Source organism: Malaclemys terrapin, chromosome 23, assembly GCF_027887155.1.
Source record: "Malaclemys terrapin pileata isolate rMalTer1 chromosome 23, rMalTer1.hap1, whole genome shotgun sequence".
Taxonomy (NCBI): domain Eukaryota; kingdom Metazoa; phylum Chordata; order Testudines; family Emydidae; genus Malaclemys; species Malaclemys terrapin.
Window position 1 is genome coordinate 3227550 of NC_071527.1, and position 25414 is coordinate 3252963.

General features: G+C 65.1%; 1 protein-coding gene across 1 annotated transcript; it reads left to right on the top strand.

The window, feature by feature from the left end:
- The first annotated feature begins 1205 nt into the window (after nt 1–1205).
- Nucleotides 1206–24210, top strand: NXPH4 (neurexophilin 4). Its single transcript, XM_054012909.1, has 2 exons — nt 1206–1305; nt 21612–24210. Exons 1-2 carry the CDS (start codon nt 1252–1254, stop codon nt 22353–22355), a joined length of 798 nt encoding a protein of 265 aa, XP_053868884.1. The 5' UTR covers nt 1206–1251; the 3' UTR covers nt 22356–24210.
- The last annotated feature ends 1204 nt before the right edge of the window (nt 24211–25414 follow it).

Here is a 25414-nt window from a genome sequence, read left to right on the forward strand (position 1 = left end):
CTTAGGGGTGTGTGTGTGTGTGTGTGTGTGTGTGTGCGCTGCCCCTTCCTCCCCACCTGCCCCTAGTGTGTGTGTGTGTGTGTGTGTGTGTGTGTGTGCGCGCTGCCCCTTCCTCCCCACCTGCCCCTAGTGTGTGTGTGTGTGTGTGTGTGTGTGTGCGCTGCCCCTTCCTCCCCACCTGCCCCTAGTGTGTGTGTGTGGGGGGGAGATGATTGGTCCCCTCTGCTTTCTGGCTCTGTTAACCCTTTTGTGACTGTGCCCGGCTTAGCAGCCTGGGTTGGTTTCTGTCCGGGGGAGGGAAGCAGGGGGGTTATTGTACCTTTATTTTATTTATTTACTGAGGTGGGGGGGGGCTGATTTCATGCCTTGGACTCAGGAGTCCCCACCCAGCACTGAAGGGGTATGTGGGTGTGGAGGGCGGGGGGGGGGGAGCTGTGACATGGGGGGGCAGCCCCAGACTCCCCCAACCCAGGACTCTTGGGGGGCTGGATGCCCTCGGGAGGGGGCCAACCTCTCAGTCACACCCCTCTCACCCAGTTCCTGACCCCCCCACACTCTTCTCAGCCCCCCCCTTCAACTCTCAGGGAGGGTCAGGAGGGTCCCTGGAACTTGGAGGATTCTGAGTGGTGGGGTGGGGGCCTGAAGTATTGGGGGGGGGTTGGTGTCATCTTGCCCCTCCCTCAACCCTGTGGCACTGGGGTGTATTGGGGGGTGGTGTCACTTTCTCCTGGCTCCTCCCCCATCCAGAAGGGGGGGTAGGTGTTTTGGGGGGGTCACTTTCTCCTGGCCCCTCCCCCATCCAGAAGGGGGGGGTAGGTGTTTTGGGGGGTCACTTTCTCCTGGCCCCTCCCCCATCCAGAAGGGGGGGTAGGTGTTTTGGGGGGGTCACTTTCTCCTGGCCCCTCCCCCATCCAGAAGGGGGGGTAGGTGTTTTTTGGGGGGTCACTTTCTCCTGGCCCCTCCCAGCCGCATCCCCCGGCCGGGGGGTGGGGGCGGGCGGGGATTGGCGGGCTGGGGAATTAAGGGGCTGGCCCCACGTTCCCGCCCCCCCCCCCACGCCCTCGCCCTCCCCTCGGCGGGGAGCTGCGCTGCGCTGCGCTGCCCGAGAACTGCGGAGCCAACTTTCTGCTGCCTCCGCCGGCGCCGCTGCCGGCTCGGCCCCCCCGGTCCCCCCCCGTCTGACCGGCCCCCCCGGGCCCCCAGCTCGCCCTGCCCCGCTCCCGATGCTGGCGGAGGGTTTCTCCCTCCACCATGAAGCTGCAGCGCTGGCTGCCCGCGATCTTCAGCCACTGGCTGCTGCTGAAGGTACGGACCGGCCGGGGGGGTCTGGCGGGGGGGCGCAGAGGGGCTGGGGGGGGCACGTTGCTGCGGGGGGGCGGCGGTAGCAGAAATACCCTGTGGAAAAGTGAAGTTGGTCGGGGGGGGTTTGCTCCTGCAGGGTGGTTTTTAAAAGGGGGGGGGTGTTACTGGGGGGGCAGGGAATGATCGCTGTGGCTCCCCCCCCAACTTTACGCTCGCTTAGCCCTGACCCCGCAGGCTGCAGCGGGGGGGGCAGGTTGGGGTGAGGCAGGGGGCAGAGTTAAGGGGGTGGCTGTGGGCTGGATGGCGAGTGGGCACGGGGGGTGTGTGTGGATTGCAGAAGGGGGGCGGAGAAAGGGGAGCTGAATGCTTTGGGGGGGGGACTGCGTCTCTCAGTCCCTGGGCGGCTGATTTGCTGTGGCAACAAGACCCCGTCGCTTCGCAAGTGTTCCCATCAGACCCCAAACGGGCGATTTTGGGGGGGCGGATTGTAAAGCAGCCAAAAGAACCGTCTGGCAGCTGCCGAAGGGGACAGGACTTGAGAGACTCGCCCGGGCGTGCGAATCCGTTAAATATAGCCCGGGTGCCACCTCTGGCTGTCTCCTCCAGCCCCCGCTGCTCGGGTCACGGCAGCCTCGCGGGGCTGGGCAAAGCCCACAGAGACGCCAACATGCGCCCGGCTGGGCAGGGCGGGTGGCGCTGGCTGCCCGAGGCTGAGCCGGGCTCCCGCTGTCCCGTTCTGGACCCCGAGGCTGGAAATGAGCACCAGGGAGTTCACCACAATGGCCATGGTCATTCTAAGCTGTGCACGATGCGTGTGTGCGATGCACGATGCGTGTGCATCTGGTACACGGCGCACGATGCATGATGCGTGTGTGCGATGCACGATGCGTGTGCATCTGGTACACGGCGCACGATGCATGATGCGTGTGCAAGATGCACGATGCGTGTGCATCTGGTACACGGCGCACGATGCACGACACCTGTGCGCGGCACATGATGCGTGTGCATCTAGTACATGATGCACGATGCATGTGCGCGGCGCATGATGCGTGTGCCTCTGGTACACGATGCACAATGAGCATGTGTCTGGTACACGATGCATGTGCGTGATGCACGATGTGTGTGCGCAGCACACAATGCGTGTGTGTCTGGTACACGATGCACAATGAGCGTGTGTCTGGTGCACACGGCACAGCCTGCAGTACACTGGGCTCGAAGCGGGGCTCTGTGGGAGAACCATTCACCCAGCTGTTCCCCATCTCTCCTCTCCCCATGGCCGGGTTATTCCTCGCAAGTCCTGTTCCAGCACGTAGCTCTTTTCTGAGCAATGCCCCCCCTCCCGTGGGGCAGTATCCGGCTGCTGGGAGTGGGTGTATTGATTAGCTCTTTGCTGCGGTTATCTAGGCTGACCCGCCGTACGGCGCAGGCCAGAGGCCGGCCCCGAATTCCTTCTTGTTTGAACCCGAGCGGATCTTGAAGACGTCCAGCATTGACTGACAAATTTGCCAGTGCTGGAGGATTGGTCACAGCCCTTGGGAAGTTGTCCCCAGTGGTTAATTTCCCCTCTGACTATGTCTGTGCTGCAATAAACCCCAAACCTGCCTGCGGCCCCGGGCGACAGAGGGGGCAGGGGGCCATCAGTGGACACGGCTCAGGGGGTCACGGAACGGGGCTAACGAGAAGGCTCGGGCTGGAGCTCGGGCTCTGAAACCTGCAGCGGGAAATGTTTTTTTGCAGTGTAGACATACCCGGGGTGTTAAAATTCAGCGTTAATTTGTCTGACTTCCACTTCCAGCTGCTGGCTCTCGTTAGACTGACGAGACCCGATTAGCGATTCCTGCTTCCGACGCGGCTCCACTTCTCAAGTTTGTCCCCTGCCTGGGGGGGCTGAGCTGGAGCCTGGGCTGGGGGGGATCTGGGGCCGCTCCGCATTGTGCCGGCGCAGGGGTTGGTGGGTGTTTAGAGCGTTTTGGTGCCTGCGTACGCACAGGGCCGAGCATTGCCTATAACACACCATGGATCAATTTCCACCTCTTCTCACGCTGGGGCTACGATTCCCTTCTCATCCGGCACTGGCAACAACCCACCCCCGACCTACGTAAAATCTGGCTCCCATCCTGACGTGCTCTCTCCTCTGAGAGCCCTGGTCCAGTTTGCTGCCGGTGTCAATCCGGAGCGACTCTGTTGAATTCAATCTGGATTGACACCGATGTAATGAAAATCCGGCCCGGTCAAGGGGCCGTATTCACAGCTAGTGTCGGGGTTAGGCCAGGACGGAGGCTGGCCCGTTGGCCGTGCTACCTATGAATTCCCATCCCCAGTCTAGCCCCGTGTAAGTTCGCACGAGCGGAAAAGCACTTAAAGCCAAGTGTGATTAAAGAATCACCAAGGACTCCCGGCCACGGCCCCGCCTGCGCTCCTGGGCGTCGTGTGTTTCAGTCCCGTCTTCCCAATAAAGTGTAATAAATAACCCAAAAATCAACTTGCCGCTCTCAAAGCCCAGAGATTCGGAACAGCCGAACTTTCCCCCCTCCCTTCGGCCTGCCCGGTGAGAGCTTTCAATAGGGTTGATAAATTTTTGATTTCTTCCTCCGCTGGTTGCGGCATGTTCCTCTGCCGGCGTGTTTGTAATAGTTCTTTCACAGGTAACTGGTGCTGCAATGTTTGGTGCCTGCAAATCGGGAGTGAAGAGGTTTTGCTCGGTGGGTCCCCCCCCCCCTCCAGCCCCCCGGTCTTTTATTTTTGCTGTGTTGTAATGTGGGGGGGGGGCAGCGGTGTTGGGCTCGTTAAACCTCAGGGCGGGGAGAATCTGATTTCATGGTGATCCAGTTTTACTTTTCACGTCTCAGTCGCTTCTGCTCGCCCAAGGTTAGTGTGACCAGCAGGCCGGCTGCGCTGCCTTTGCGTTTCGGGGGAGGGAAGGGGCTCGCCACCCCCCTGCCTCATCCAGCTAACTCGGAGACTGAGTCTCTCCTGAGACCACTGGGTTTCTTTGGATCCCATGAGGAGCAGGGCTGGCTTTTCGTTTGATTTTCCTCCCCCTTGTGGGAAGGCAGAAGCCAGTGGATTTTGGTGGGATCGGTTGGTGTGCGGAGCGTCATCTTGCAGAAGGGAAGTGTGCGTGTGCGTGTGTGATGCTCTCAGTCCCCCACCTCCAGATCTGCCGCCCTGGGGAAATTAACCCCCAGCCCCCTCTTACCTGGGCCTTTGTTGTGAAGATAAAAAGCAGGGCATGGCTGGGGGCTGGGTGCAGGGTTTGTAGTGCCTGGCAATGCATCTACCCATGGTCCTGCTAAACCATAAGGTGCCACCTCTGGTGGGTCAGGGGCTGTTAAACGCTTCGTGCCCTGGGGGCTCTGCTGGGGGAAAGGGGAAGGATTTTGGTGCAAACAAACCAGCCGGGGTGAAATGTGCAAGGTGGGGCGGCTGGTAGTTCGCCGCTGTGGGTTTTGCCTCCCACCCCCATGGCATGGTTGGCCCCCCTGCAATCTCTCAGCTGAACCCCCGGCTGTGCTGAGCTCACGGGGCGTCTGGTGGGTCGATTGGGGGCGTTAGCTGGGGAGGGAGGGACGACCCGGGTTCATTCTCCCTCCGTGCCATTGAGCGAGTCGCCTGTCGCCCACTTCCCTGCTGTGAAACGGGCTGAGGTCGGCCAGCTTGCGAGGGGCGAAGGGGGGGGAGGGGTGTGGCGTCGGACTCCCGGCCCCTCCCCGGTGCGTTGTCAGGGGAGGGAATTTCCCCCGCTCTGCCTCAGGATTCAGTTTCCTTTGCAGAAGTGCCTCCGGCCGCCGTGCGGTTTAGCCCCCTGCCAATGAGCCCCCGGCCAGGCCCGGCTTGGCCAGAAACTTTGACTCCCCGGCGAGTGGCGAGGTCGACGGGCCGGTGGCTTGGCGGCCTGCGGGGGGAGGGGGGTTTGCATGGTACCAAAGCGCCGGTCCCGGGAGGTGGCTGCGAGGAGCATAGATTGCAAACAAACAGCTGCTGTTTTCCTCCCAGTGCCTGGAAGCGCCTTGGGGTACGGGGGGGGCTTGCACGGAGCTGGGGAGGGCAGCCTACAGCCATGGCTACTATTGGCCCAGTGGCCTTTGGGGGACGGGCAATTTCTCGGACAGCCAGGCTCCTGGATCTGCAGCTGCCGTGTTAGCGACGTGTTCGGGGTTGGGGGGGGGCAGGGCTGTGTCTGGGGACCCCCTGGATCAAAGGAGCCCCAGGGACTGTCCCGGCCCCTGCTGCCATCTGAGCTGACCTGCTCACAGCGGAATTTGGCTTTTGGGAGACCCCTCCCTGGCAGGGGGTGTCTCTGGTGCCCCTTTGCGGGTCTGGGGGGACCCCGATTCTTACGGGGAGCTGCTGGTCCCAGGAATTACTCTCATGCCCAGAGAGGGGGCAATGCGGAGGGGAGGTTCTTGGGGAGTAGCGGATAGGAGATACTTGCTTGGCTTCAGGCCTGCAGAGCACCCCCCTTCCCCCGACTTACCTGGATGCCTGGGTCCCAGGAATGACCTCTGGCAGCGGGTGAGGGATGGGAAAAGCATTTGGACGTGACAGTCTGGGCCTGGCCCGGAATAACTCAGTTAATGGGGGGAGGGGGGACAAGCTGGTCAGGTTGGGGCTTGACCCCCGCAGGGCGGCACCGTGATGTCCCCAGTTCAGACTTCCTGCTGGCCGCTGAGCATCCCGCACCCTCCTCGCGCCCCAAGTCCAGGCGGATTTGAGGCCCGTGAGTTCGGCTGGCTGGAGATGGAGCATGTGGGGCAGGTTGTCTAGGTCAAAGCAGGGGGAGCTGGGAGCCAGGACTCCTGGGTTCTATCCCTGGCTCTAGAAGGGGGGGGCGATGTCACAGGGTATGGTGGACTCAGGGCCCTGCACCCCCGGCTTCCTGCGATTCACCATGACTCTCAGCCAGCCAGTAAAGCAGAAGGTTTATTTAGACGACAGGAATACAGTCCAAGACAGGTCTTGCAGGCACAGACAACAGGACCCCCCTCAGTTGGGTCCATCTTGGGGTCTCAGAGCACCACAGCCCCTTGGGAGGTCAGAGCCCCGTCTGCCTCCCAGTCATATCACCAGCCAGCTCTGAACTCTCCCCCCAGCCTTTGTTCAGTTTCCCGGGCCAAGGTGTCACCTGGCCTCTAACCCCTTCCTGGGTTCTCATGTTACAAGCTCAGGTATTTTCCCTCGGCCAGTCTCCCATCCCCCAATGCAGACCATCCCAGTCACACTCCCCTGTCAGCATTCAAAGACCACAGTAAGAACAGGCCCAGTTCATCACAGACGGGGCTAGTGGTGAGAACAGAGGGTGGCTTGGGAACCAGGTGGCCTGGCTGTGTCCTAATCACTGCTGGTGACTGGCAGTGCAGCCTCCAGCGCCTCCCTTCCCCCTGCCGTGCCTCAGTTTCCCCCTCTACAAAACGGGGGTTGTCATGGAGTTGCAGGCTCAGGAACCGGATGCCGCCGGCTGGGACTCTGGGGCAGGGTCTCTCCTCAGGGCTCACTCCCCCGGGCAAGGAGCCGGCTCGGTTCGGCACCTCGAGGGTCTGACCTCGGTCAGCCCATGAGCCCCCCCTGGGGGAGCCTGACACGCCCCCCAAGGGCACTGCCAGCCAGCGGGTGAGAGGCGGGTTGTTAGTCGCCAGGAACCCAGCGTAGGACAGAGCTGGTTAGCACCTACCAGGGACTCTCAGCAAAGTGCATCTGGGGGGGGAGCCAGAGCCCACGGCCCTCCCCCGAGTCCCAACCCAGTAGACTGACCCCTTCCAGCTGCCCAGCCACAGTCCCCCCCCCGCAGCCCCCCCTCCCTTTGTCTCTTTCCCGGGCCAGCAGGTCACTTGGTCTGCACCAGCACCTCCGGCTGATCCTTGCAGAGGAGGGGGCCCATCAGTTGCCACCCTTCAGCGTGTCGGCCATTCTCGGCAGCCCGTCAGCCGTCACACCTGCCCTCTAGGGGTCGCTGCGATGACGTGCCTTATCCTGCACCACCAGATACTTGAGTAGCACAGAGGGGAAACTGAGGCACCCACCGTATTCAGAGACAACATTAAGAACATTCCCACTTCGTCCTGGGAGCGATGCCTCCTCCTGGGGCGGGGGCACAAGACAGCAGGTGTTTGCTGGGCACCGGGAGCACTGAGGACTCTGCCCACTGGAGCCTCGAGCCCCCTTCCCAGGCCCTCGCGCTGCAATGTGGCTGGCAGCTCCGGCTGTGGGTTGCCCAGCTGGGGCCCGGGAGCCGCGGGAAACACCCAATTCATTTCCCTGCCTGCTCCTTTTGCCTGATTGCCCCTGAGGACGGCCGAGGACCCTGGAACTCCGTCACCGGGGGCTGCCAGGTGGACTCTCCTCTGATCAGATGCTGCAGCCCCTTGGGAGACCCCCCCCCCCACATCTCGTCTTGGCCTGACTTAACCCCCTCCTGGCTCGTGCTGTGTGACTGACTAGCAGGGTAGCTGGGAGGGGAGTGGGGCTAGTGGTTAGAGCGGGGGGGCGGGGGCTGGGATCCAGGACTCCTAGGTTCCCTTCCTCTGGGAGGGGAATGGGGGCTGGTGGGCTAGAGCGGGGCGGGGGGGGGGGGGCTGGGAGCCAGGTCTCCTGGGTTCTGTTCCTGGCTCTGCCACTGAGTTACTTGACTGCCCCTCTGCGTGACGCTTAGCGATCCCAGGGCCTGGTTTGTAGGAGCGAGGCATTGACCCCGAGACCCCAATTTCCAGCCCCTGCCTTGGCTGCTGCACCCTCTTCCCTTCCAGAGCCAGGAAGAGAACCCAGGAGTCCTGACTCCCAGCCCCCACGCTCTAACCACTAGACCCCGCTCCTTCCCCCTCATTCTGGAAATACACCTCCTCCGCATGTCTCCAGTGTGAACTGTGCATGTGGTGTTAATCCCGGCGGCAGGCATGGCTGGGGGAGCTCAGCTCATGTCAGGTGCCTTGGGGATTTCTGATTGTTCACTGCCCTGAGCCCCCATTAATAGGGGGGTTGGGGGCACTGCAAGCCCCGCCCCTCCGCTGAGGCCCCGTGTGCTCCCGGCTCAGACCAGCAGAGGGAGCCCTTGCGCACCATTCCTCATCCTCCCACTCTGGACACAGCAGCTCCAGCTCTGTACAGCGCCGTGCACCTGGCAGACGGGAGTTGGTGAGGTCTAGTGGGAGCGAGAAGGTGGAGCTGGGAGTCAGGACTCCTGGGTCCATGGCACAGGGTCCCCTCCCAGCTCTGCCCGGGCGGGTGCGGGGCACAGTAGCTGGGACAGGGGCTGGGCTGTCAGGAGGAAGGTGTGTGGTTTATGGCAGCAGGATCGGCCCAGCCTCGCCCCGGAGCCGCTGTGAACGCGGGGTGAACGGAAACATCACGCGTGTTCGGTCACGCGTGTTCGGAGTGAGCTGGTGTCTGTGTCCCTCCCCCCCCCCCCGTTCATTCCCCTTTGTGCCCGGCATGTGATTGACAGCCCCAGGGACTGGACCCGCCACCCCTGTATCACCGGCTGTTTTCACATCGGTGGCTGCTTTGTGAAGGGGTTGGCAGAGCTGGGTGTGGGGTGAGTCGGGGCCGGCAGGGTGGGGGGATGCGGGTCAGAATCGAGGGGCGTCAGCGGGGGAGTCGGGACTGGCGGGGTGGGGGGCTGCAGGGCGGGATTGAGGGGCGTCAGCGGGGGAGTCGGGGCTGGCAGGGTGGGGGGCTGTGGGTCTGGATCGAGGGGCGTCAGCAGGGGAGTCGGGACTGGCGGGGTGGGGGGCTGCAGGGCGGGATTGAGGGGCGTCAGCGGGGGAGTCGGGGCTGGGGGGGCGGGGGCCTGCGGGGCGGGATTGAGGGGCGTCAGCGGGGGAGTTGGGGCCAGCAGGGCAGGGGGCTGTGGGTCGGGATTGAGGGGCGTCAGCGGGGGAGAAGGGGCTGGCAGGGCAGGGGGCTGTGGGTCTGGATTGAGGGGCAGTCGGGGCCTGCAGGGCAGGATGGAGGGGGGTCAGTGGGGGAGTCGGGGCCAGCAGGGCGGGGGGCTGTGAGTCGGGATTGAGGGGCGTCAGCAGGGGAGTCGGGGCCAGCGGGGCGGGGGGCTGCGGGTCGAGATTGAGGGGCGTCAGCGGGGGAGTCGGGGCCAGCAGGGCGGGGGGCTGTGGGTCGGGATTGAGGGGTGTCAGCCCCACTGCGTTTGCGTCTCTCCCACCGGGGCCGATCCCAGTTGCCAGGGACCCGCAGCCGCTCGAAGTCGGTATCGGCCCCTGGGTAGCAAATGGCTTCTCGTCGGCAACGCAGCCCCTGCTCCGGCGCGTGGAGAAACGACTCGGCAAAGATGAAACGTCCCCTCCAGCCGGCTGGACGGATGGGACAGAAAGAATCAAATCCCCCCCCCCCTCGATGGCTGGGTGGAAAAGCCGTCGTGGGAGCGAGCGCCCGGGCTGGCGTGGTGCCCGGGTGCCCGTCCCAACCAGCTGAGCTGGCACGGCTGCCGCCACAGCGGACAGATACTGTTTAATTTCTTCGTGCAGGAGAACATCTGCCTGCGCGGGTTTTATGTGCCCCAGAACAGCCGGGCTCTTAACAGCCTCTCCAGCTGGCAGGCAGTGCCAGCTCCTGCCAGCCGTGCCCCTGGCTTTGGGACACCCGTGGGATCCGCAGCCAGCGCCCAGTGGACCCCAGACCTGCGCCCCAGGTTGGGAGGCTCCCGGCCACTTTCCAGCGGGGGGGTCCGGTGCCGCCCAGCGTCGCGCCAGGGACACAGCAGCATGGGCAGGCGGCTCCGGGGCCGAGGAACCAAGGGCCCCCGTGATGGGGATTCGGGCCCCCCGGGCCGGGAGAGCCACTGTCCCGCCGAGCTCGGGCCCTGCACGGACAGGGCAGCTGAGGGGGTCTTTGTGCCCATTTTACAGATGGGAAAGCCTGAGGCCTGGGGAGCTGGCCCCAGGGCCAGGGTGTTGGGGGCAGAGCTGGAAGCCACAGCCTCCCTCCGCCCCCCTCCGGGCCCTTCCCGGCCATTAGCCCTGCCACTTTGTGCCCAGGAGCCCCCCTCCCCGCCTGACAGGTGCTCTGGGATCTTGGGGGGCTGGGGGGATGCTACAGAAATGGAAGGAGACCCCCCACCCATTACATCCCGTTCCCTGTCACTGCGACAGCGGCTGCTGATGCATTAGCTAACCCCCATACTGCCCTGCACCCCCACCCCTATCCTGGGGCCATGGGGGCTGCCAAGGTACCCTCTACACCCCCATACTGCCCTGCACCCCCACCCCTATCCTGGGGCCATGGGGGCCGCCAAGGTAACCCCCTGCACCCCCATACCACTCTGCTCCCCCACCCCTATCCTGGGGCCATGGGGGCTGCCAAGGTAACCCCCTGCACCCCCATACCACTCTGCTCCCCCACCCCTATCCTGGGGCCATGGGGGCCACCAAGGTAACCCCCTGCACCCCCATACCACTCTGCTCCCCCACCCCCATCCTGGGGCCATGGGGGTTGCAAAAGTAACCCCCTGCACTTCCATACTGCCCTGCTCCCTCACCCCTATCCTGGGGGCATAGGGGGGCTGCCAAGATAACCCCCTGCACCCCCATATCCCCACCTCTCCCTCTGCACCCCCATGCCCTCCAAAACACAGAGGGACCCATAACACCCCACCTTTCCCTCTGGGCCCCCCACCCCAGGGGGCACCGAGGAGGAGGACCCCCCCCCCGCTCCGTGTGGGGCGGGCTCCCCGATAACAGATTGGCCGGGAGCAGGTAATCCTCGCCCAGCGACACTTGCACATGAAACAAATTATCCCCCAGACGCCAGAGCCTTGATTGTCTCTGCCAGCGACAATTCCTCACCACGGGCTTTTAATCCCAGCCTCCGTCCTTCTTCCTCCCCCGGGGACGGGACGGGGACAGGGACGGGGGGGGGCAGACGTGTCCTCCCACCTGCTGTGAATAAACCATCACAGCCTGGAGGGGCTTTTGGTTGTTGGGGAGCTGGGGGGGCAGGGCTGGGATAACGGGGCTGTGGGTCGGTGGTGAGGGGTACCGGCAGAGCTAGGGGGGCAGGGCTGGGCTAGCAGGGGGCTGCGGGTCAGGAGTGAGGGGCACTGGCAGAGCTGGAGGGGGGAGGGCTGGGCTATCGGGGGACTGCGGGTTGGGAGTGAGGGGCACCGGCAGAGCTGGGCATGGGGGGGGGGGATAGGGGCTGGGATAATGGGGCTGCGGGTCAGGAGTGAGGGGCACCGGCAGAGCTGGGGGGGGCAGGGCTGGGCTTGCGGGGGGCTGTGGGCTGGGAGTGAGGGGCACCCGCAGGGTGTTTGGGGAGCCTGGGACTGTAACAGACAAGGAGGTGGCAGTTTGCAAAGGGGAGAACAGGATTTGCACCTGGGGTGATGGGGGGGGTTGGTTCTACACTGACCCCCCCCAGGAGAGATTGGGGGGGGATCACGTTCCCCTGCGATTTCCCCCCCCTCATTTTTCATTCTGCCATCTGACCTCCGGCGCGGTGCGGGTCCCTTTTAATACCAATCCGGCCGTGCCGAGCGCGCGGGGACGGGAACTTTGAAATGCAATTTATGGTCTTGCCTGATAAGATCTTATAAAATTTCCCGGCCACACTCGAAATTACATTTCCATAGCACAGTTGAACTGATCTCCGTGAGTATATGACACTTGCCACTTTTATGGCTACATTTATTGCAATAATAAAGTGAAATGGTGGACGGGGGGGGGGGAACGGGGGGGGCCTGGTGCTGGAACGCCTGGGTTGTTCCACAGTTTTCTGGCTGCGGGGAAAACTTTGCTTGCAAAGGACGAGCTGGACTGGCGCCTTTGTGTGCTCCCGGGGGTTGGGGGAGGGGAGCAGGGCAGCACTTCTCCCCCGCAGGGTGAAACCCCTCACTCCCTTTCTGAGTCATGCCCAGGGAATTGGAAATCTCCCTGCTTTAGAGATAGGGGAAACTGAGGCATGGCTGGAGGGGGTGGGGCGCGGGAAGTGACTCGCAGAGGAAGGAGCAGAACCCAGGGCTCCTGACTCTCTGCCCCTGGCGCTCTAAGCACTAGACCCCACTGGAGAGAGAACCCAGGCGTCCTGGCTCCCCCTTCCCCCACCCCGCGAGGCCACGTCTGGCTTTTCTCCGGGCGGTGCAGGGAGGGATCGACTCAGCCCAGCTCAAAGCCCTCAAGAAGCCGCTCGCGGCCAGGCTAGGAGGAGACAGGTCGCGCTCCGACCGCCCTCGCACGCCGGATAATCACAAGTCTTAATAACCTGCCGGCACCGGGGACCTCACTCCCGACCTGCAGCCCCCTGCCAGCCTGGCCTGTCGGTGCCCCTCACTCCTGACCCACAGCCGCCTCCTAGCCCAGCCCTGGGCTCCCTCCCCCAGCTCTGCCGGTGCCCCTCACTCCCGACCTGCAGCCCTGAACTCCCGCCGGGGGGCTGCTGGCAGTTTTTCTGGTGCTGGCACTGGGCTAAGATCTCTGTTTCTCAGACCCTACCCAGGGCTGACAAGCCGGGCTAGAACTCAGCACTGCCTGCTCCAGACGCACCAGCCCTGAGCTAAAGGAGAATCTCCATCAGCCATTAGCAGTGTAGGGACTGTGACACGTGATTCCAGCCAGCGGAGGCAGCGCTGTGACATCATAGGGGAGCCCCCACCCTCCTCCTGCCCTTTGAACCTCTGACATCAGGTCCGTTCCCCCCCCCCCCCGGAGCTGGCTGTGATGTCATAGGGGAGGGGCTGTGAGCTCAGAGTGGGCGGGGGCAGGGCCACGGACCCTTGGGCAAAGAGCCCCCCCCACCCCGCAAAGTGTTTGCTGCCCCTTGAAGCCTGGGCCGCCCCGGGGCCGGGGCCTGGAGCCTTTTGCCTCCCACTTGCAGTCCAGATCTGTGGGGCGGGGACCAGACCCGGGCACCTGTGTAAGCAGTTGTCAGTTCTCAGCCTAGAGGGGTGGGGCGCTGGGCTGGGAGTCAGGACTCCTGAGTTCTTTTCCTGGCTCCGCCACGGACCTCTGCCAAGGCCCCCTGTGTCTCAGTTTCCCCTCCCACCCTTTGTCTGTTCAGTCTGCGAGCTCCAGGGGGCGGGGACTGTCATGGTCCCTGTGCAGGGCCTGGCACCACGGGCCCTGATCTCCACTGGGGGCCTCCGGGTGCTACCCTCATCCACCCAGTATAATGGTCCCACCCCACAAACAGCCGCCGTGGTGGAGAGGCTGCAGAGACCGAGCTGCTCCCCCCGCCGAGGGCTCCCCCTGGGGCGTGTGCGGGGCCAGCCCCCCCAGCCCACAAGGAGATGCCCCCGTTCGCCGGGTGCCCCAGCCTGGCCTGGGCAATTGGCTGAATCCCCTTTAAATAACCCAGCCGAGGGGCCAGTTTAACCAGGGATCTGGGCTCTTCACCTCCCCACTTCCCCATCTCCCGCGCCGCTGGAGGGGACGGTTTTAATGTGTCGCCTCTGAGAGTGAAATTCAATTTCATCTTGGCCTCGTCAGGCTCCCCCCCCCCCCCCGGTAACATCCCTGCTTGGCTCGGTGCGGCCCTTTGTTCGGGGGTTCACGAGCCGCCTGGGCCTTGCCTCCCCCCTTCAGCTCCTCGTCCGCATCCCGCTCCTGGGGTGGGGGATTTTTCTCTCCCCGAGCCCCGAAGCGGCCCCCCCCCACAGCCGAGCGAGAGCAAAGGGAAGGCAGGAGATGCACGTCAGGGAGAAAGAACCAAAAGGGAAAGACAAAACCCCGGGCTATGAAATATTTATTAGCCGGGCACGTTAATAAAACAGCCGCGCTGGCGGCGTGGTTAGCGGGCTCCGGCAGGGTGGGGAAGGGAGGCGGGCGCTTGGGGTGCCGGCGTTTCCGCGGCTGGCAGGGCGGGGGGTGGCAGGGAGGCGGGCGGCCCGGTTGGACGTCCGCGGGCGGCCTGCTGGGGGTGGGGGCGCAGCTGGTACAGCTCCGCTACTGCTGCCAGCCGAGGGAGTCACTCCTCATGCTAAGTGGTGGAGGGCGGCCGGGCTGGGGCAGCTCCCCACTGAGTAGGTGGCACCGGTGGGAGGGGGCAAGTCTGGCCCCCTGACCCGACCCACGGCATCTTAGTAAATGGGGCAGGGGCCTGGACTAGCAGGTCCTGGGTGATGCTGGTGCCCCCTAAAGGGGAAAGGCCCCCTGCCCCATTCCCAGCCCCCCAAGCCAGCCAGCCCCCTGCCCTGGGGGCAGAGTGGAGCTGGTGCCCCCTAGAGGGGAAAGGCCCTGTGTCCGTTCCCCGACTCCCATCTGTACCCTGTGTGGCGCAGACATTGGCGTGGGGTGGGGGGACGAAATTGCATCGGTCGATTTGCCTCTTGCAGCCAGAGACCCGTTGCTGGGGCCACGGGGAGCTGGAGCCGAGTTCCCCTCCCAGCCTGGGATCCGGGGCCGGCGCCGGCAGCTGGCAGAGGAGCAGTGAGCGGAGAGGAGGCGGCAGAACTGGCACGTGCCAGCGTCCGCGGGGGGCACCGAACAGCCGGCCTGCGCCTCGGCCACGGGCTGCGACTTTCAAACGCCTTTGAGCTCAGCGTGGGCGCGAGGGGCCTGGACAGGCGGGGGGCAGCGGGATCCTGGGGGTTGGGCTCTCGTCAGCCGGCCTCCGTGGGACCTCTGGGGGTGGGGGGGGGATCGTTACACCCCAGTGATGGGGGCTGCCCCCATCTCTGTCCCTGTTCTCTGCCCCCGTCTGCCCAGCACCCCCCAGCCTCCCATTCCTGCCCCGCTCCCCCCCCCCAACTCTCGACCTTCAGCCGTCTGGCTAGCTACACGGGGCTCCGTTTCTTCCAAGCTCCTTCAGCCGTCCCTGGCAGTGGGGGGGGGGCTGGTCCCTGGCGGCACGGGGGGGGGGATAGTCTCTGGCAGCAGGGGGGTGGGTTTGGTCCCTGGCAGCGCGGGGGGGGAGGGCTGGTCCCTGGCAGCGTGGGAAGGGGGGCTGGTCCATGGCGGCACGGGGGGGACGGGGACGGTCCCTGGCAGCGTGGGAAGGGGGGCTGGTCCATGGCGGCACGGGGGGGACGGAGACAGTCCCTGGCAGCGTGGGAAGGGGGGCTGGTCCATGGCGGCATGGGGGGGGGCTGGTCCCTGGTGGCACGGGGAGGGGAGGTCCCTGGCAGCGCGGGGGGGGGCTGCCAGTTAATTAACGACGGGCTCCTTCGTCTCCCTTCCTCAGCCTCCCACCTGCCCCGGCACTGTCACTGCCGGCAGGGGGCTGCAGAGTTGGGGCCAAGGCACGTTCCCCACCCCCCCCCCCCACATGTCGCATCTCTGGCAATGAGGGGGGGGCTAATTAACTATCCCTCCCGAACCCCTCCCCCAGCCGACGCTCCGTTTCCGCAGCGCTGCCGGACCTGGGCCAGCAGCTTCGGCTTCCCCCCCGGCACCGAGGGGCCCCCGTGGGAGGGGGAATGGGGGGCTTGGCAGCATCTCTGGCCTGGATTAGTATCTTCTGTCACAATTCCTGTATCCCCCCCAGCCCTGCCGGTGCCCCTCACTCCCGACCCGCAGCCCCTGCTAGCCCAGCCCTGGGCTCCCCACCCCGAACCCTGCCGGTGCCCCTCACTCCCAACCCGCAGCCCCTGCTCGCCCAGCCCTGGGCTCCCCCCCCCCCAGCCCTGCCGGTGCCCCTCACTCCCGACCCGCAGCCCCTGCTAGCCCAGCCCTGGGCTCCCCCCCCCCCCAGCTCTGCCGGTGCCCCTCACTCCCAACCCGCAGCCCCCTGCTAACCCAGCCCTGGGCTCCCCACCTCCAGCTCTGCCGGTGCCCCTCACTCCCAACCCGCAGCCCCCTGCTAACCCAGCCCTGGGCTCCCCACCTCCAGCTCTGCCGGTGCCCCTCACTCCCGACCCACAGCCCCTGCTAGCCCAGCCCTGGGCTCCCCCCAGCTCTGCCGGTGCCCCTCACTCCCGACCCACAGCCCCTGCTAACCCAGCCCTGTGCTCCCCACCTCCAGCTCTGCTGGTGCCCCTCACTCCCGACCCACAGCCGCCTGCTAGCCCAGCCCTGGGCTCCCCCCCCAGCTCTGCCGGTGCCCCTCACCCCCGACCCGCAGCCCCTGCTAGCCCAGCCCTGGGCTCCCCACCCCGAACCCTGCCGGTGCCCCTCACTCCCAACCCGCAGCCCAGACTCCTCTAAACCCTGGCGCGGCACAGTCCCCTTCCCAGGCCCTGTCATTCACCAGCTCCCCTCCCCGCCCCCCCCCAGCCCTGCACTTGTCAGGGACTGACGGATGCACCTGGCGGCTTGTTGTCCGGCTCCGCGCTCCCCCCAGCCGAGATTAATGGGACCTGTCACCGGCCCTTGTTTGCTGCTCACCTCTGGAAACCCCTGGCCTGCCCGGGTCTGTGGGGGGGGGGGGGCCCTGGGGAGTGTTGCTCACAAATGCCAATTAATCTCCGCATGCTAACGAAGGCAGGGCCAGCTGAGACGGGACCCGCGGCAGCTGCAGAATCTCCCGCCCACCCCCGTGGCCCAGTTGGCCTGGCTGGGGCTGTCCCCCCCCACACCTAATACACAAGTCAAACTGGACCTATGAATGCTGCTCTCCCCTCCCCCAGCTCCATCAGGCCTTTGAATGACAGGGTTTGTGTCCCCCCCCCCCATAGCCCCAGGGGCTCTGTGTGCCCCCCCGGGAGTCCCCCTCACTCCAGCCAGGGGCTGTGGGGTGTTTAAGCTCCAGGCTGTTGCCCCCAGGTATTTGCAGAGTGGGGCCCTCCCACCACCCCACTGCCCCCTAAATCGATGGTGCTGGCAGGCTGCCAAACCTTCCCTGCTTTGGGATTCCTGGTGCCGGCGAGGGGGGGGCTGATCTGGGAGCTGGCAAAGCTGCAGGGAGAGACGCCAGCGCTGGGAACTGGGGGGGGGCCCAGACAAGTGGAAAGGGGGCAACGTGCCAGCGCCCCAGAGATCAGATCAAACTCAACACCTTCCTGAAATGACTGCCCCTCACTCCCGACCCACAGCCCCCTCTTATCCCAGCCCCTCTCGCCCCCCCCAAGCTCTGCCAGTGCCCCTCACTGCCGACCCGCAGCCCCCTCTTATCCCAGCCCCTCTCGCCCCCCCCAGCTCTGCCAGTGCCCCTCACTGCCGACCCGCAGCCCCCTCTTATCCCAGCCCCTATCTCCCCCCCCAAGCTCTGCCAGTGCCCCTCACTGCCGACCCGCAGCCGGGGGATGAGTCCTGGGGGCCCACGGACAGCCAGCCCCGCAGAAGGTGCAGCTCAGGGCGGGGGGGCGATCACAGGCAGTGTCTGAGCTGGGCTCATTTCCTGGTAATTTCCTGCACCACACGGGTGGCTGCCCCCTCCCCCCGGCAGGATTCGACGGGACGGGGGGGGGTCCCAATCCATATGCATGAGCTGCAGGATTAATAACCGCGGGCAGGCGCTGGGCTGGGCGGCAGATGGGAGATAACGGGGCGGGGGTGTGTGATTGACATGACTGCCGTCGTTCCCTCCCCCGAGGTCTCACTCCCTCCTGGGGGGCCCCCCCTTGTCTCCCCACCTCCCGCCCGCGCTGGGGCTCCGGCTCCTGGCGGCTCAGACACCCGCCTTTGAAGCTGCATTGAAATATAGATAAGGCTGATCGTGTTCAGAGAAAGAGATTGGGGGGGGGGAAGGGAGGCAGGCGGCTGGGTGGGGGGTTTGAAGGGCCGGCCCAGGTGTGGTGGTGGGGGAACCTGGATCAGACCCAGCTCCCGAAGAGGGGCAGGGCCCCGTGTCCCATTCCCCATCCCAGGCGATGGGCCAAGCCGCGAATTGAGGGTCTGTCCCATAAGGGGGAGGCCGTCGGAGACCCCGGAGAATGGTAGCACCTCTGGGGGCTGCTCGGATCCCCCCCCCAGGGGCAGGCTGGGTGAGGACCCATCGCGTCCCATCAGACCTCCGGGCACGGCCAGGTGGGAACGGCTCGCCCTGCGCCCCCGGGGGGCCGTCTGCTGGGAAGGCCACTGGCTCTTCCAGGTGCCAGGCCCCCCCTACGCTGCCAGGTGTTGTGCCAGGCTCTCACCACGCTGCTTCATCCCCCCACTTGGCACCCAGAGCCAGCCCCCGCCTGCCTCCCCGCCCGGGAGCAGCTGAGACGCCGCACGTCAGCCGAGCTGAGCTCGGCAAGCCCGGCACCGGGGGATCAGGCGGTGTCCCCGCCGGCTAACCCCGCGGCCGGGGACTTGGATTTCACAGCAGCTGCCGCGAAAGCAGAAAGGAACAGGAGCCGTTCCGGGGTGTTCCCGTCCGGCCCCCACGCTTGGCTGGGGGTGCTGCCCTGAGTACTTAGGAGAGACAACCACAGCACCCGACTCCAGGCCCCTCTGTGCTGCTCCGGCCTTACCCCGCACCTCCTCCACCCCGCATTCAAAGGGGCCGTGGGGAGCAGCACATCTAATTGGTGCCGGGGACTGAGCAGGGCCTAGATCGCAGAGAGTGTAAAGGTGGCTTGAAACCCCCCCCCCCCCCCCGTTTCGCCCCCCCAGCCAGGGACAGGAATGGGGTAGCCGAGGGCCAGGCCAATTAGCCCCCACACCACCACCCCCAGCTGCTGGGCTTCAAACCCCCTGGGAGCTGGACTGAGACCTGACAAACTCATTCCGCCTGTGTTGCTAGCCTTGCCCCGGGCCAGAGTGCATTAGTTTCCTGGGACGGCCCAGTCCTCAACCCACACGCTGCCCCCCCCCATCCCCAGATCTTTCCACACCGGCTCCTCAGCCCCCCGAACTGCCCCCCCCAACATTGTTTGCCTGGGAAACCAGGTCGGCTGGAGCTGAGCATAAAAACCTGCCACGCGGCAGCGCCGGGAAGTGACAGTGATTGACGAGGCTGGGCCGAGCCGTGATCAAAAGCCACCGGAGCGCAGCTGAGACACGCCGGGTGGAGACCAGCCGCAGGGGGGGGCGGGGGGGTGATAAATGGAGAGACAGCTCTGAGAAACGGCAGCCCGCGCGGGCCGGGATGGGGGGATAAGTAGGTAGAGTTGAGGGATGGGGAGGGATAAATCCAGCAGCCGGCGCAAAGGTGGCGGATGAGCAGGGTGCATCTTAGCCGTGTCCGAGACGGGGCCTGATCTCGCAGGCGAATGGAGACCGGAAGCTCTTTGGGGCAGGGATGCGTGTCCGGTACCTGGCACGATCCCTTCCTGGCACCTTCTAGGGGACACGCTGCAATGCACGTACCGACAGCCCCCTTCACTTCCTGTCCCAAACCGCCTGGGCGTTTGCTGTTAGCCAGCGGCTGTGTTCCACCCCAGAGGTGGCTGCATTTCGGCTGGATACGGCTCGTATGTAATCCCTTTCAGCCGCCGTTCGGTGGGGCTGAAGGAGCTTAGAAACGGCCCCTTTTAACCACAGGGGAATAGAACCCCGGAGTCCTGATTCCCAGCTTCCCCCTCCCACCCACTAGCCCCTTCTCGGAACCCAGGTGTGCGCCAGGACTCCTGGGTTCCAGTCCCAGCCCTGGAAGGGAGGAGTGTAGTCGAGGGATGGTAGCAGGGTAGAAGGGGGAGGTGGTGTGTGTGTCAGGACTCCTGGGTTCTATTCCTGCCTCTACCAAAGCTTCGCCTGGGGGAAATTCCCCACTAGCTGCGTGCCTCAGTTTCCCTGGGGAGTGGTACACCCCAGCCCGCCGGGAGTGTGTGTGTGGGGGTAATGAATGTTTGCATTGTGTCCGGAGTCCCTGGGACGAGCCGCCCCCCGGGGAAGGCGGGGGCTCATCGTGGGAGGGGCTCTCCAGTGGCAGTTTGTTCCCGGGGCCCCTGGGCCGGGTTTTCAGTCCGGTCCCCGGTTTAAGGGGCGGGGGAGGCCGCGGCCCAACTCTACCAGCTCAGCAGACGCTGCGGGCGTGGTGCGTTCCAGCGGCCCTGCCCGGCTCTCCCCGCGCACCCTTCCGCCGGGGGCAGGATCCGTTGGGCCCTGTCATTTCGGCGGCAGATCAGAGTCTCTGTAGAATATAATTCGGCTTCCCGGGCAGGCGGCGCTGGGCTCCCCCGCCCCCTCCTGCCCTCCCACCTGCATTTTAATGGGGCGGGAACGTGCCAGCACAGGTGCTAACAAACCTGCCAGCGTGGGTGCCAAGGAGCTGCCAGGTGCCCGTTTCATTTAGTTAGAAATTGCCTGAAAACTTTCCTGCAGAGCTGGTGCCCGGGGTCAGCCGGGCACAGTGCCCCGAGGGACGGGCACGTGGGAACATGTCGCTGCTCTGGGGGCAGGAAACCTCGGGGAGGGAGGCAGGAACCAGCGGGGCTCACAACCGAATCGCCCCGAGCCGGAGCTGGGTCAGTGCCTGGGGCCTTGCCCCAGGCATGGGCTTGGCCTGGAAATCCCCAGGGCCGCCTTGGCCCAGGCTGGTAAATTGCCTGTTGCGTTTAGTCATCGCCTTGCGGAAGTTTAATGAGGCTCCCTGCCTGCTCCCTGTACCTGTGAATGACACCCACGGCAGCCTGTCTCCAGCGCGTCCCCACCTGCCGCTCAGCCGCGTGTGTGAGTGTGCGTGACAGCGGGCATGTGTGTTCGTGTGTGTGTACTTGGGTGAGAGCGGGCGTGTGTGTGTGTGTGTGCACGGGCGGGCGTGTTCGTGTGTGTGTGTTTGGGTGAGAGCGTGTGTGAGTGTGCACAGGCAGGTTGGCGTGTTCATGTGTGTTTGGGTGAGAGCATGCGTGTGTGAGTGTGCACAGGCGGGTGTGTTCACCTGTGTGTGTTTGGGAGAGAGCGAGCGTGTGTGAGTGTGCACGGGCGGGCCGGCGTGTGCATGTTCATGTGACCTCCATGAGCTTTGGAGTCTGTGTTTAGGTGCTATCGTAAAACCAACCGTAGCCACGGCTCGGGGCAGCCAGAGCTCCCTTCCCGTTGGGGCCGCAGAGCCTTCATGCCGGTTCTGGCTCTACCGGGCCCAGTTCCAAGGGACCTTCCTGGGCTTGGCACTGAGCCGGGCTGACTCGGGGAGTTTGGCAGGGTTTGGGGGAGCAGGGCTGTGCTGGGGAGCGAGGCACAGAGGGTCAGGGGCAGGGCTGGGGGCACAGGGACTTGGGCACAGGGGTTGGAGGGCAGGGCTGTGATGGGGGGCAGGGGGTGGGGGCAGGGCTGTGGGCACAGGGGTTGGGGGAAGGGCTGTGATGGGGGCAGGGCTGTGATGGGGCAGGGGGTGGGGACAGGGCTGTGGGCACAGGTGTTGGGGGCAGGGCTGTGGGCACAGGGCTTGGGGCAGGGCTGTGATGGGGGCAGGAGGTGGGGGCAGGGCTGTGATGGGGGGCAGGGCTGTGATGGGGGGCAGGGGGTGGGGACAGGGCTGTGGGCACAGGGGTTGGGGGCAGAGCTGTGATGGGGGGCAGGGCTGTGCTGACTCACTGCCCCCCTCTCTCTCTCTGCTCCCCACAGGTGGTCTGCGTGGAGGGCCACATGACCAAAACCCTGGGCTACCTGGAGCTGGGCACTTCGGGGCTCCTCAAGACCCTCCCGTCCGGCGCCTTGAAGCCTCCACCCCTGCCCCCGGCCCGGCTGTTCTCTGGGGAGCCCTCGAAGGCCAAGGCCGGCGCCCTGAGCCCCTGGGCCTGGCCTAGGAACCAGACGGGCGCCGAGCCCCCGGGCCAGCGGGTCCAGCGCAAGCCCTCGCTCAAGACGGGCCGGGCCCGGAAGATCTTCGGCTGGGGCGACTTCTACTTCAACATCAAGACGCTCAAGTTTAGCCTGCTGGTGACGGGCAAGATCGTGGACCACGTCAACGGCACCTTCAGCGTCTACTTCCGGCACAACTCCTCCAGCCTGGGCAACGTCTCCGTCAGCATCGTGCCCCCGGGCAAGGTGGTGGAGTTCGACGTGCTGGGGCCCCCGCCGGCCTCCGAGCTCCAGCAGGCCACCCTGCCCGAGGCCAAGGAGTCCAGGGCCTTCAACTGCCATGTGGAGTACGAGAAGACCAACCGGGCCCGGAAGAACAAGCCCTGCCTCTACGACCCGGCCAAGGTGTGCTTCACCGAGCACACCCAGAGCCACGCTGCCTGGCTGTGCGCCAAGCCCTTCAAAGTCATCTGCATCTTCGTCTCCTTCTGCAGCTTTGACTACAAGCTGGTGCAGAAGGTCTGCCCCGATTACAACTTCCAGCACGACCGCCCCTACTTCGGCTGAACCCCCTCCCGCACCCACCCCCCAAATAAAAACCCAGCTCGCACAGCTTCCGGGGGGCGGGGAAGGACCCTGCCTCGCCCCGGTGGGGCCGGAGGATGGGCTTCTCCAAGCCGCGCGGAAGAGGGGGTGCCGTGGAAGCGGGCGCGGGGGAAGCTGTGGCGAGCCCCTTTGGGGACCTGGGGACCGGACGCTTTGCTCCATCAGCTACGGGCCTGCGGAACCGCCCGGGACCCGGCCAGGCTGGGCGGACGCAGCCGGATCCCCTCGAACCGTGGTGGCAGGATGGGCGGGGGGACAAGCGAGCAACGGAGCCGGTCGCCCCCATCCCTGCGGGGAAATGGGGGGACGAGGGCCAGGGGCTGCACAGGACCACCGAGTGACACATGTCCAGGGGTTCAAATCGGCACGTGTGTGTGTGTGTGTGTGTGTGTGTGTGTGTGTGTAAATGTATCAGTGATATCAGGGGGGGTGCGTGTGCGGATTGATGGCTCAGGGCCCAGTGCAGCTGGGTACCTTTGCCAGCCATTGCCTGGGGCGAGCCAACCCGCCCTCCTGGCTCCTGCTCGGGGGCTGGGACTGTGGTGAGAGTTGCCCACTGCCGGCCCTGTGTCCCCCCTTCACCCGGCTGCGCCATCCCCCCCACGGGCAGCGATCTGTGTGGCCGGGCAGGCGCCGGCCCCGGGGATGATGGGACAATGCCCAGCGCTGCACCCCTCGGTCCAACCTGGCTGCAGGGGGGTGCCCCTCTCCCGTCGCTCCCCTGGAGCCGTGCCCACCCTGCCCGCTTCGGCTGCAGAATGACACACACACGGGAGGGAGCCCGTTATTCGGGAGGGGACCAGGGCCTTCCCCCATTTCTTTCTCCCCCATGTGCTCCCTGCCTGCCCTGCCCAGCCCAGCCCCGCCCAGCTGCACCCCCGGACCCTGCAGGCTGTGGGGTCGCCCCAGTGCTGCGGGAGGGAAACTGTGGAGGGGGTGATCTCCTGCCTGTTCCCAGGCTCTCCCCCTTACCCAGGGACCCCCTGAGATCCACCCCTGACCCCTGCAGGGCTGGGAAGAAGCCGACCAAGGGCTGAAACCCCAGCGTGGCCGAGGGGGACGGCAGATCACGGCCGGATTCCCGAGCTCGGCTAAAGAGGTGCAACCCGCAGAGGGCGACAGAGAGTCCTGCAGAAAGAGTGTGAAATAAGACCACGGGGGGAAGGGGGTGTTGGGTGTGTCGCACATCTGTGCGGTTGTGTGTGTGTTTGCATCCTTTGTGGCTGTGCATGCACCTGTGCTTGTACGTGGGGGTGTCCGTGCGGGTGTGCACGGGGGGGTGCTTGGATGTGTATCCGCAGGGTGGTCACACGCTTGTGCGTGTCTCCGTGGGTCGCTCTGCAGCGGACTTGGTTTCGCAGCCCTGGCACTGAATGAGGGGGCCTAGCCCCGGCTCCCTGAGATGTGCCCCCGGATCTCAGCAGGAGCCTTCTCCCACCCCCGCACATCTGGCAGTGCCATCCTGCCCAGCCCGCAGCCCCCAGCGACGGGTACGGCGCCCGCCAAGGCAGCAGGGCAGGGCAGGGACCCTCCGGACAGAGCCCCCCTCCCCAGCTGTCGATCGCTCGTCACAAAATGTGCATTGGAGTGAAGAAGTAGTTGCCACGGGGCTGGGGGAGGGGGAAGGGCCGGTGGGGCAGCACAAGCTGGGGTCACCCCCCCCGGGCTGAGCCATGCACTGGGTCGGGGCAGGGCCCTGTAGCCCCAGTCACTCCCCCCATGCTCCGGGCAGCACCTCTCCGGCTCAATCCCCCCCTCATCCCCCCCCCCAGGCTCTGGGCTGAGACTTCTTCATATTTTTGTAACAAAATAAAATGGAGGGAAAAAATGTGATTAAAAAAAATGAATGAAATAAAATCTCTGGGTGTGGCACGTGATCGATTCCCAGCCCCCACCCCAGTGCATGAGTGTGATTGGCAGCCCCCTGTCCCCCCCCTTGAGCAGATTGACAGCTCCTGCCCTCCCCTTATGGAGTGTGATTGGCAGCCCCAGCCCCGCCAGTGAACATGATTGACAGCTCCCCTATCGAATGTGATTTGCAGCCCCCCTGCCTCCATCGAAAGTGATTGACAGTTCCTGGCCCCCCTCATGGACTGTGATTGGCAGCCCCAGACCCTCCCATTGAGTATGATTGACAGCTCCCCTATTGAATGTGATTGGCAGCCCCAGGGCCCCCCTCATCAAAAGTGATCGGCAGCTCCTGGCCTCCTCTCGTGGCGTGTGATTGGCAGCCCGAGCCCCTTCCATTGAGTATGATTGACAGCTCCCCAATCAAATGTGATTGGCAGCCCCGGCACCCCCCCATTGGGCAGCTCTCAGTTGCACTAGAAGCGGGAGAGGGCTGGGCCGGTCTTTGGGAACGCAGGGGGTGGTTCTGGAGACATCAGGGGTGCTGTGGGAAGCATCGGGACCCCAAGGGCAGGGAAGGGTATTTCCTTCCTGACCCCAATGCCCTGAAGCCTGAGGATGGATCAGCTGGAGTGACTGCCAACGGCGGCGCCTGGGCCCAGCTGCAAAGAGGCGCCCGTCCGTGCCAGCGCGGGGAGCTCCCCCCCCACACACACATCCAGGGCGCTGGGTTTGATGAATTGCCGCACAGGTTGCGGAGCTGGGAGAGGATGTTGGGAGCAGGCTGTGACAAGCGAGCCGGCTGCACCCTGCCAGCGCGCGGTGCCTGATGGATGGGCACGCTGGGCCCCGGGATCTCCCCGCCCCCGAAATCCCAATGATTGATTCTCCTTAGCTGAGCTGTCCTCTGCTCTGGAGCCTGGCTCCCCAGTGCAGAACGGCGGGTGCGGGCGGGGGGGAGGGGTGTCTTCTAGCTTCTCCTTAGCATTAAACGCCTGCAACCGGGGCCTGGATTGGGGGCAGGGGGCTCTCGGTCCTGCAGTCCTGTTGACTCCAGCCGGGATGTGAAGGGGATGTTGGGCGGGGGGGTCTGAGTTAGGACTTCAGGGGAGGGGAAGCGATCAAGAGGGGAGGTGCCCCCCCCATAGAAACCCAAATGAAGTCGCGTGGGG